This window comes from Carcharhinus amblyrhynchos, chromosome 11 (genome assembly GCF_965287045.1).
Source record: "Carcharhinus amblyrhynchos chromosome 11, sCarAmb.v2.hapA, whole genome shotgun sequence".
In the NCBI taxonomy this organism is placed as follows: Eukaryota; Metazoa; Chordata; class Chondrichthyes; order Carcharhiniformes; family Carcharhinidae; genus Carcharhinus; species Carcharhinus amblyrhynchos.
Window position 1 is genome coordinate 95,099,862 of NC_137334.1, and position 12,690 is coordinate 95,112,551.

Below are 12,690 nucleotides of genomic sequence, written 5' to 3' on the forward strand. Positions count from 1 at the left end.
TTTGAGAGATAGGATCTACAGGCATTTAGAAACGCAAGGACTGATTAGGGACAGTCAGCATGGCTTTGTGAGTGGAAAATCATGTCTCTCAAATTTGATTGAGTTATTTGAAGGGGTAACCAAGAAGGTAAATGAGGGCAGTGCATTTGATGTTGTCTACATGGACTTTAGCAAGGCCTTTGACAAGGTACCACATGGTAGGTTGTTGCATAAGGTTAAATCTCACGGGATCCAGGGTGAGGTATCTAAATGATACAAAATTGGCTTCTTGACAGAAGACAGAGGGTGGTTTAGAGAATTGTTTTTCAAATTGGAGGCCTGTGACCAGCGGCGTGCCTCAAGGATCAGTGCTGGGTCGACTGTTATTTGTCATTTATATTAATGATTTGGATGAGAATATAGGAGGCACGGTTAGTAAGTTTGCAGCTGACATTAAGAAAAGGTTTACCAGGATGTTGCCTGATATGGAGGGTATTAGCTATGAAGTGAGATTGAGTAAACTGGGGTTGTTCTCCCTGGAAAGACGGAGGTTGAGTGGTGACTTAATAGAAGTTTATAAAATTATGAAGGGCATAATGAAGGGTGAACAGTGGGAAGCTTTTTCCCAGGGCAGAAATGACAAACACAAAAGGTCACAAGTTCAAGGTAAGGGGCGGGGCGAGGTTCAATATAGATATGTGGGGGAACACATTTTGCACAGACGGTAGTGGGAGCCTGGAATGCATACCAAGCAAAGTGGTTGCGGCAGACATGCTAGGATCATTTAAGATTTACCTTGATAGCCACATGAACAGACTGGGAATAGAGGGATACAAACGGATGGTCTAGTTAGGAACACATGATGGATGCACGCTTGGAGGGCCGAAGGGCCTGTTCCTGTGCTGTATTTTTCTTTATCTTTGGTGGCATAACGGACAGTGAAGAAGATTATCTAAGATTGCAATGGGATCTTGATCAATTGGGCCAGTGGGCTGATGAATGACAGATGGAGTTTAATTTAGATAAATGCAAGGTAATGCATTTTGGTAAATTGAACCAGGACAGGACTTACTCAGTTAATGGTGGGATACTGGGGAGAGCTACAGAACAAAGAGATCTAGAGGTACATGTTCATAGCTCATTGAAAGTGAAGTCACAGGTGGACAGAGTGGTGAAGAAGGCATTCGGCATGCTTGGTTTCATCGGTCAGAACATTGAATACAGGAGTTGGGACGTCTTGTTGAAGTTGTACAAGACATTGGTAAGGCTACACTTGGAATACTGTGTACAGTTCTGGTCACCCTATTATAGAAAGGATGTTATTAAACTGGAAAGAGTGCAGAAAAGATTTACTAGGATGCTCCCGGCACTTGATGGTTTGAGTTATAAGGTGAGGTTGGATAGGCTGGGACTTTTGTCTCTGGAGCGTAGGAGGCTGAGGGGTGATCTTATAGAGCTCTATAAAACCATGAGAGACATGGATCAGCTAGATAGTCAATACCTTTTCCCAAAGATAGGGGATTCACAACTAGGGCGCGTAAGTTTAAGGTGAGAGGGAAGAGATACAGAAGGGTCCAGAGGGGCAATTTTTTCACACAGAGGGTGGTGAGTGTCTGGAACAAGCTACCAGAGATAGTAATAGAGGCTGGTACAATTTTGTCTTTTAAAAAGTGCTTTAGACAGTTATATGAGTAAGATGGCTATTGAGGGATGGGCCAAACATGGACAATTGGGACTAGCTTAATTGCTAAAAAAAACAGGAGTGGCATGAACAAGTTGGGCTGAAGGGCCTGTTTTCATGCTGTAAGCCTCTATGACTCTATAACTTTGTGTCTATTATCAGACAAAATCTGACATTGAGCCATATCAGGAAATAATAGGTCAGGTGACTAAATGCTTCGTCACAGAGGGAGAGTTTAAGGAGTATCTTAACAGGGGCAAGAGAGGGAGAGAGGTGCTGATAGAGTGGGGGACAGAGACAGAGGGAGTGGGAAAGGTGACAGAGAGCGAGAAAGAGAGTCATAGAGGTTTACAGCATGGAAACAGGCCCTTCAGCCCAACTTGTTCATGCTGCCCTTTTTTAAAAAACCCTTAAGCTAATCGGATAACCGACGTTAGGCTCACTGGTCTGTAGTTCCCTGTTTTCTCTCTACCTCCCTTTTTGAACAGCAGGCTTACATTAGCTACGCTCTTATCTATAGCAACTATCCCAGAGTCCAAAGAATTTTGGAAAATAACCACCGATGGATCTACTGTTTCCAGGGCCACTTCCTTCAGTACTCTGGGATGAAGATTATCCGGACCTGGAGATTTATCCACCTTCAATCCCATCAATTTCCCCAAAACCATTTCTCTACTAATGCTGATTTCTTTCAGTCCCTCACCAGAACTTTTTTCTCTCAGAACCTCTGGTACGTTATTCATGTCTTTCTTTGTGAAGGCTGAAGCAAAGTATGAATTTAATTCCTTGGCCATTTCCTTCTTCCCTGGTATGAATTCTCCTATTTCTGATTGTAAGGGGCCTACATTCGTTTTTGTCAAATCTTTTTCACTTCACATACTTATGGAAACTTTTAGAGTCAGTTTTTATGTAGCCCGCTAGCTTACTTTCATACTCTATTTTCCCCTTCTTAATCAATCCCTTGGTTCTCCTTTACTGAATTTTAAACTGCCCTCCCATCCTGAGGTCTACTGCTTTTTCTTACCAATTTGAATACTTCCTACTGGAATCTGATACTATCTCTATTTTCCCTTATAATTTCCCATGGTTTGGCCACAATTCCCTGACCATTCTTGTGGCATATGGGAATAAACAACTTCTAGAGTTCACCTACTCGTTCTTTAAACGCCTGCCATTGCCTGTCCACTGTCTTTCCTTTCAGTAATGTTTCCCAGTCCATCATGGCCAATTCATGCCTGATACCATCATAGTTCCCTTTACTGAGATTCAGGACCCTGGTCTCAGAATCAATTACATCACTATCCACCTTGATAAAGAATTCTACCATATTATGGTCACTCGTCCTCGCGGGTTCTCTCACAACTAGATTGCCAACTAATCCTTTCTCATTGCACTTTGCCTCTGTCTTTACCAAGACTAAAGATGCTGCCAATAGTGCAAGAGGAGGTAGCTGAGATACTGGATGGGGCAAACATTGAGAAAAAGGAGGTATTAGAAAGGCTGACTGTATTATAGTTGCTAAGTCACCTGTACCTGATGGGTGCCCCTACGGATACTGAGCGGTCATTATGGTGTTAAGGATCCCAACTTACATTGATATTGGGCAGAGGTCAGGAACTACAAGCCTTGACAGCTCAGCCTTGGGAATGTGGATCTGTTACAAACAACACACTTGCAATTCAGCAGTCAGTTTGGGCAGGAACAAGTTCTCAGGGTGTCTGCGTGAAAAACAAACAGTGCAGAAACCTGATCACGAGAGCCAGGAGTGAGGTGCTGCACTAGGCAGGAGTCCCAGAGAGGGGAGAGGGAAAGGGGACAGGGAGAGGTCCCAAAGAGGAGAATGAAGGAGAGGGGACAGGGAGAGGTCGCTGAGATACAGAGAGAGAGAATGAAGCAGCAAAGAAAGAAGTTCCAAAAATTAAAAGTTATTCGATGGCAGGCTTCAGGTACAAAGGGATCAGGAGAAATGCTGGGGGTCTGAGAAGGCAATGGAAGCTTCAAGGCTGCCTGCTGTGGGTCATATGGATGAAGGTCAGTCTTTGGAACAATGAGGTTGTTCTTAGCTTGGCTGAAGAGCTGAAGCTGTGGTTGTGAGGTGGAATCCAGGAGAAGGGGTTTTAGGAGCAGGGATAAGAGGTGAGCAGTTGTTGAGGCAGTCCAAAGCTGAACAATGTTTGGAGAGGATTCCAAGGCTAGATCTTCAAAGGCAAAGTCTGGATAGCCTTGTAAGAGAGACAGTTTCAACCAGATTGGCTGCTTGGCAGGAGACGATTTTGCATACACATTCGCAGTGAGCGCAAAAGAGGATATGGGCACGAAATCTCACGAGAACCGGAAAATGAGACACTCACCAATCAGGTCTCATTTTCCCCATCCCACGCCAGTGACGTTTCTAAGCGAGAAATACATTGCAATGTATTTAAAGGGCTTCCCTGCCATATCGTATCATAGAATCATAGAATCCTACAGTGCAGAAAGTGGCCCTTTGGCCCATCGAGTCTGCACCGACCACAATCCCACCTAGGCCATATCCCCATATCCCTACATATTTTACCCACTAATCCCTCTAACCTACGCATCTCAGGACACTAAGGGAAAATTTTAGCATGGCCAATCAACCTAACCCCCCATATCTTTGGACTGTGAGAGGAAACCAGAGCACCCGGTGGAAACCCACACAGACACGAGGAGAACGTGCAAACTCCACACAGACAGTGACCCAAGCCGGGAATCGAACCCAGGTCTCTGGAGCTGTGAAGCAGCAGTGCTAACCACTGTGATACTGTGCCACCCATAAAGCAACTGGCCTCGAACCTGCAATCTTCAAACAGCACCACTGAAAATACCAAAGCCAGATGCATTACCCATTAGGCTACTCTCTCACACTTTTATTTGACATGAATGATCTCCCCCTATAAAGAAACCCCCCCATCCCCCAGATGACATGATGTCACATCGGTGAAGCAGTCGAGGGAACCCGTCAGGGACAGAGGGACCTGCCCAAGCAGTGCCAACCAGTGTCAAACTTTAAAAGGGGTCACTGATCTCTATGGAGCTGGTGTTGCCAGCTCTATCAGGCCCCACCCCGGCAAAGTGACAGCAGAAACCACATCTCTGGATTTTCCACGTGCTTAGTGCCAGAAAATCTGCAGCAAAGACCCGGCTGTGTTGTTGGAGAGCTCCAACGCCAACTTTTCCACTCCAGCCCGTCCTCTGTGCACAGACTGCCAGATTCCACCCCACAGTGTTTACTAGCATGCGGGTATGTTGCTATGAAATCTGTGGGATCTGTCTCGGTTGCGTTCTCTATTTATTGTGCAATGTGGTGAGTTTAACCACAATTTGCCTGTTTCCCACACATACCTCATGTTAACTCGCAGTGTTCGAGTATCAGATAAACATTGTAAATTGTTTCACTTCTATGAATTTGTAAAGTGAAGTTTAATTTGTTTCTTCAGAAACTGTGGGATCCATTATTCTCTCACTGAGTGACTTGGAGCTCAAACTTTAAGCAAAATGTTACTGGTTCCTAACTGAATAATACCAGAAACTTGAGCTGGAATTCCCCCCAAAAAATTTTAAGTGTTGAATTCGTGGAAAAACTGGAGTAATTCACACGAGTCTTTTCAGTGGGAGTTCACACTAGAATCTCCCACACTCTGTGCAATGCAGAGACCATCAGCGTGAATATCATTATATTTCAGAGGAGGGGTCCTATTCCTGCTGGAGAGGCTGAAATTAGCAGGTCTCTGTCCGTGCACAGTCGCCCCAAACTGTCAACTCCCATTTGCTGTTCAACTCGATTGCTGGCCAGCCTGCGACCCCCGCAGTGCTGTCCTCCCAAACCCCCCATGGCCTGACTGTAGCCCCCCGTTCATTCGTAGACCTGACCCGAACCCCTCCGTCCCACCCTAATACCCTGTCTTCCCAGCAGTGACATTGCAGGCAGACCCCCCACCCTCCCCACCCCAGCCCATCCTGATCACTGATCACTGACCTCCTTCCTGCCCCCATCGACCCCTATGCAGAGTGGCAATGGGATCCCTGACCCCCACTGATCGCCCCCTTGGCTCCACAGGGAGCCACAAGCACGGCACGAATGCTTAAAGAGCAGTTAAATTAACCCCAACAGTCACTTAGAAAAGTGTAATTTATTCAGGAAAGCCAGATTTAGTTGTTCAAGGCTATCACATTCAAATAACGTGTCTAGGTTTCTTGATGAAGTAGCAGAGAAGGTTAACGAGGGTGATGTTGTTAATAAACCAGCAGACAACAACAAAGTTAATGCCACATAAGGAACTGGACAGTGACAGTGTGTATGAGTGGCTGAGTAACAGGAATGAGACAATAGTGATGGACAGTTGGTTTGTGGACAGGAGGAAGATATATGATGGGGTTACACAAGGGTCATCATTATTGGGACCCCTACTTTTCTTGATCTTTATTAATAACCTAATTTGGGCATAAAGGGCACGGTTTCAAAAATTTGCAGATGATACCGAAGTTGGAAGTATTGTGAACTGCGTGAAGGATAGTCTCAGACTCCCAGAGGAGTAGAGAGGCTGATGGAATGGATAGACACATGCCAGATGAAATTTAATGCAGGAAAGTCTGGACTGATTCATTTTAGTTGGAGGAATAATGAAAGGCTCTTATATAAAATAAATTCTGAAGTTCAAGAACTGGGGGACCTGAGAGTACATTTGTCAAAATCAAAAAGGTCGGCAGATCGGATTGGTTAATAAAGCACAAGGAATGTTGGCCTTTATCAATAGAGGCAGCGAGAACAAAAAACAAGGAATCTTTATGGAAAACTTTGGCCGCAGTTGCAATATGGGTCCAATTTCCAACGCCGCATTTCAGGAATGTTTTAGAGAGGATGCGAAAAAGATGCATGAGAACGTTCCAGATATAAGAGACTGCATTTCCGATTATAGATTAGAGAAGGGGATTGAGAGGAGATTTGATAGAGGCATTCAAAACCCTGGATCAAGTAGAGAGGGAGAAATTGGTCCCATTGGTGGGAAGATTGTGAACCAGAGGAATTAGAGTGAAACTAAATGATGAAAACCTTTCTGTGCAGCGAGTGGTCTTGATCAGAAGTTTTAAGTTTATTTATTAGTCACAAGTCGACTTATATTCACACTGCAATGATGTTACTGTGAAATGTGCTGCTACTGTGGCATGCACTGCCTGAGAATGGATTTCAATTGACTTTTGAAAGAGAATTGGATAAGCAGCTGAAGGGTAGGACCTGCAGCTGTATATAAAAATGGCATGGTAGAGAAGATGAACTAAATTGTTCTTGCCATGAGCTAGCACAGAGTTAATAGGCTGCATGGCCTCCCCTTGTGCTGTAACCATTCTATTGTTTGATTTGCAGGAGCTGACACTGAGACACACGAACCCTGCAGTACCTGACAGGAGTGAATAATTCCCCTTTACCTCCTGCCTGTTGTAAATTGATGCGATCTTTGGCTGCGCTAACTTTTGTTTTCTTTCTGTCTGTCAGGAGTGTGAGCCTGTGCCAGACCATGGAGGAGAGCTCTGATCTTGACCTGACTTATATCACTGAACGCATCATTTCAGTCTCCTTTCCCTCAGATGTGGAGGAGCAAGGTTACCGTGCCAACCTGAAGGAGGTCGCACAGATGCTGATGTCCAAACATGGAGAGAACTATCTTGTTAGTATTTAATTTTCTTAATTTTGTGTTTTAATATGTGAACATAGTTTGGTGAGGGATATTAGATTTGGAATATAGAAATTTTCCATTTCACTGTCCCCATCAAACACTGTAGAAAGTCTGACAACACCAGGTTTTAGTCCAACCTATTTATTTGATAATATACTCACAAGCTTTCGAGGGGACTGCCTCTTCGTCAAACACTCCCAGGATAGGTACAGCACAGGGTTAGATACAGACTAAAGCTCCCTCTACACTGTCCCCCATCAAACAGTCCCAGGACAGGTGCAGTACAGAGTTAGATACAAAGTAAAGCTCCCTCTACACTGTCCTCATCAAATACTCCCAGGACAGGTACAGCACAGGGTTACATACAGAGTAAAGCTCCCTCTACACTGTCCCCATCAAACACTCCCAGGACAGGTACAGCACGGGGTTAGATACAGAGTAAAGCTCCCTCTACACTGTCCCCCCATCAAACACTCCCAGGACAGGTACAGCACGGGGTTAGATACAGAGCAAAGCTCCCTCTACACTGTCCCCCATCAAACACTCCCAGGACAGGTACAGCATGGGGTTAGATACAGAGTAAAGCTCCCTCTACACTGTCCCCCCATCAAACACTCCCAGGACAGGTGCAGTACAGAGTTAGATACAAAGTAAAGCTCCGTCTACACTGACCCCATCAGCATGGGGTGAGATACAGAGTACACTGTCCCCCATCAAAGACTCCCAGTGCCCCAGGGGTCGGTGCTGGGGCCTCAGCTATTTACCATTTATATAGATGATCTGGAGGAGGGAACCGAGTGCAGGGTGTCGAAATTTGCTGATGACACCAAGATTGGGGGAAAGGCAAATTGTGCGGAGGGTGTGGAGAGTCTGCAGAAGGATCTAGATAGGCTGGGCGAATGGGCCAGGAAATGGCAAATGGAATTTAATGTTGGCAAGTGTGAGGTGGTCCACTTTGGTAGGAAGAATGGTAGGAAGGACTATTACTTAGGGGCGAAAAACTGCAGCAGGCGACGGTGCAGAGGGACCTCGGGGTCCTTGTGCATGAGTCGCAAAAACCCACCTTGCAGGTGCAGCAGGTGGTCAGGAAGGCGAATGGGATGCTGGCCTTCATAGCGAGGGGGATTGAATATAAAAGTAGGGAGGTCTTGCTGCAGCTGTATAGGGCATTGGTGAGGCCGCAGCTGGAGTACTGTGTGCAGTTTTGGGCGCCGCACCTGCGCAAGGATATTTTGGCCCTGGAGGGAGTGCAGAGGAGGTTTACTAGGCTGATACCGGAGTTGAGGGGGTTGAGCTATGAGGAGAGGCTGAATAAACTAGGCTTGTACTCGCTAGAGTTTAGAAGAATGAGGGGAGATCTCATTGAGACGTATAAGATGATGAATGGGATGGATAGGATAGAGGTGGAGAGACTCTTCCCGCTCAAAAAAGACAGTAGGACTAGGGGGCACAGCCTCAAGATAAAGGGGAGGCGGTTTAGAACGGAGTTGAGGAGGAACTTCTTCACTCAAAGGGTGGTGAATCTCTGGAATTCTCTGCCCGTTGAAGTGGTGGAGGCTGCCTCGCTAAATATTTTTAAGAAGCGGGTTGATGGGTTTTTGATAAGAGAGGGGATTAAGGGTTATGGGGAGAGGGCGGGAAAGTGGAACTGAGCCACAACAGATCAGCCATGATCTTATTGAATGGCGGGGCAGGCTCGAAGGGCTAGATGGCCTACTCCTGCTCCTATTTCTTATGTTCTTATGTTCTTATGACAGGTACAGCACGGGGTTAGATACAGAGTAAAGCCCCCTCTACACTGTCCCCCATCAAATACTGCCAGGACAGGTACAGCACAGGGTTAGATACGGAGTAAAGCTCCCTCTACACTGTCCCCATCAAACACTCCCAGGACAGGTACAGCACAGGGTTAGATACAGAGTAAAGCTCCCTCTACACTGTCCCCATCAAACAGTCCCAGGACAGGTGCAGTACAGAGTTAGATACAAAGTAAAGCTCCCTCTACACTGTACCCCCATCAAACACTCGCAGGACAGGTACAGCACAAGCTGAGATACGCAGTAAACCTCCCTCTACACTGTCCCCCCATCAAACACTCCCAGGACAGGTACAGCACGGGGTTAGATACACAGTAAAGCTCCCTCTACACTGTCTCCCGAACAAACACTCCCAAGGCTGGTACAGCACAGGGTTAGATACAGAGTGAAGCTCCCTCTACACCGTCCCCCATCAAACACTCCCAGGACAGGTACAGCACGGGGTTAGATACAGAGTAAAGCTCCCTCTAAACTGCCACCATGAAACTGGCTGCAAAGCAAAATTGAGAGTTGGTGTAAAGTTACTGAAACTGAAGGAAAGTGGAAATTGGTGTCACACAAGGGTTGGTGCTGGGATCACTGGTGTTCACCATTTGAAGAAATTATTCGGATCCAGAAATTGAAAGTACAAATTTAAAATTTGTTGATGCCAATGGAATTGGAGGTGCAGTTTGCAGAGAAGAAGGCAGCAACAAAATATAGAACATACTTCCAGAATTTCAGAGATCTGGGTGTGTTGGTCCACAGTTCCCTGAAAGTGGCAACACAGTTGGCCAAGGTGATTAAGAAGGCATATGGCATGTTTGCCTTCATCAGCCAGCGCATTGAGTACAGGAGTTGTACTTGGTTAAACCTTGGTTAGGCCACATTTGGAGTATTGTGTGCAGTTCTAGCCACCACACTACCAGCAGGACATGGAAGCTTTGGAGAGAGAGCAAAGAAGGTTCACCAGGATGTTGCCTGGTCTCGAGGGTGTTGGCTATGAGGAGAGGTTGAATAAACTAGGATTGTTTTCACTGGAAAGACAGAGGCTGAGGGAAGACCTGATAAAGGTCTACAAAGTTATGGCATAGACAAGGTGGATAGTCAGAGGCTTTTTGCTAGGGTGGAAGTATGAAGGGGGCACAGGTTCAAGATGAGAGGGGGACAGTATAACGGAGATGTATGGGGGAGATTTTTAATGCAGAGAGTGGTGGGTGCCTGGCACGTGCTGCCAGAGGAGGTGTTGGCACATTGGCAACATTTAAGAGGCATCTTAAATTGTGGTGGTTTTAAGAGGGATGGTATTTCAAAGGAGAATGTTATGTCAGATCAAAGTAGATCCTTGATTAAACCACACTTGGAGCAACTGGAAATAATTCTAGATTTCATATTTGAGCAAAGTTTTTAGTGCACAGGATCAGGCCATTTGACCTATCTGGTACATCCTTGTGATGTTGCTCCACGAGTTATTTTTGATTCATTCATGGCATGAGGGCATCGCCAGCTTGGTCAATATTTATTGCCCACTTTGTGTTGCCCTTGTGAAAATGGTGGTGAGTTGCTTTCTTGAGCTGCTACAGTTCTGAGATGGAGGTACACCCACAGTGCTGTTACATAGAACACAGAACACTACAGCACAAACAGGCCCTTCGGCCCACAAGTTGCGCCGATCACATCCATACCTACCAAGCCATAGAACTATCTGTAACTCCCAATCCCATTAGATCCCATATACTCATCCAGAAGTCTTTTAAAAGACCCCAACGAGTTCGCCTCTCCCACCGCCGACGGCAGCCGATTCCACTCACTCACCACCCTCTGAGTGAAAAACTTACCCCTAACATCTCCAATTAGGGAGGGAGTTCCAGGATTCACTGGGAACAGAAGCAAACTGAGTCCTTGTATGAAACCTTTAAGGGACAGTGTCTTTTAAAAACATAAATTCTTCCAGAATGTTCATGGTGTTTGAAGGTGAACCGGTTTCCATGATTGAAGTGTTTATATCAGATTATGTTGAATATGCTGCCGTCTCCCCAATGTGGGATTGAACTGAGTAATTGCAAGTAGCTCTCATTAATTTATCTTCTGTCTGCTTGCAGCTTTTTAATCTGTCCGAACAGCGCCATGACATCAATAAACTCAATCCCAAGGTAAGGCTGTAAGGAAGAGAGAGCTCCCATCTCCTCCTGTGTCTGTGCTGACACACTGTAACATTACATTCTATGCCTGTCACACTACACTCTCTCATTTCCTTCTCTGTGAACGGTATGCTTTGTCTGTATAGCACACAAGAAACAATACTTTTCACTGTATGTTAATACATGTGACAATAATAAATCAAACCAAATCAAATCATAGAAACATAGAACAGTACAACACAATACAGGCCCTTTGGCCCTCAATGTTGTGCTGAGCTCTGTCTGAACCCAAGATCAAGCTATCCCACTCCCTATCATTCTGATGTACTCCATGTGCTTATCCAATAATCACTTGAAAGTTCCTAAAATGTCTGACTCCACTATCACAGCAGGCAGTGTATTCCACACCCCAACCACTCTCTGAGTAAAGAATCTACCTCGGACATCCCTCCTACATCTCCCATCATGAGCCTTATAGTTATGCCCCCTAGTAACAGCTACATCCACCCAAGGAAATAGTCTCTGCACATCCACTCTATCAATCCCCCTCATCATCTTATAAACCTCTATTAAGTCGCCTCTCATCCTCCTCCGCTCCAAAGAGAAAAGCCCCAGCTCCCTCAACCTTTCCTCATAAGTCCTACCCTCCCATCCTGGCAACATTCTGGTAAATTTCCTCTGCACTCTCTCCAGTGCTTCCACATCCTTCAAAACCATCTGCACATATCCAGAGGCTCTGTCACTTCACACTATATTATAAGAACATGAGGAAATTGAAGCCTGCTCCCTCATTATGATGATGGCCGATTTTGGACTTCAGTTCCACTTCCTGCTTCCCATTTCCCTTGATTCCCTGAGAGAGCAAATACTTGTCTATCACAGACTTCAATAGATTCAATGACAACACACCCACAAACAATGCTCTGGGTTTGAGAATACTGAACATCCATAGCCCTTACTTGAAGAAATTTCTCCTAAAGAATCCATCTCTTATCCTGATACTGTGCCTGTGTGTTTCAGATTCCCGTCTCAGTGTCAAACCACTTCCCAATTTTTTATGTTTCAATGAGATATTTTCTCATTCTTCTGAACTCCCGGGAATGTAAACCCAATTTACTCAGCCCCTCATAATAGGATACCTCCTCATCTCAGAGACCAATTGAATGAACTTCCTCTGTAACGCCTGCAGCGTAAGTATATCTTTCCTTCAATAAGGAGATCCAAAATGTGATCTCACTAAAGCTGCATTTATAGTGGGGCTTCTTTACTCCAATCCTCTTGCAATAAAGATCAACATGCCATTTGCCTTCCTAATTGCTTGTTGCTTCCACATATTAACTTATGATGTTCCTTATATGAACACACTCAACTCTTTCTGAACATCAACATTTATGTTTCCC

The 12,690-nt window shown here is 45.3% G+C and overlaps 1 protein-coding gene across 12 annotated transcripts in view; it reads left to right on the top strand.

The window, feature by feature from the left end:
- tns1b (tensin 1b) overlaps positions 1-12,690 on the top strand; it is a 590,459-nt gene that overhangs the window by 395,597 nt on the left and 182,172 nt on the right. For all 12 annotated transcript variants that reach the window (XM_080199610.1, XM_080199614.1, XM_080199612.1 and 9 more), the window contains 2 exons: positions 7,173-7,344; positions 11,252-11,302. In XM_080199610.1, the coding sequence (XP_080055736.1) occupies positions 7,173-7,344; positions 11,252-11,302 (223 nt within the window). The remainder of the gene's footprint in view (positions 1-7,172; positions 7,345-11,251; positions 11,303-12,690) is intronic.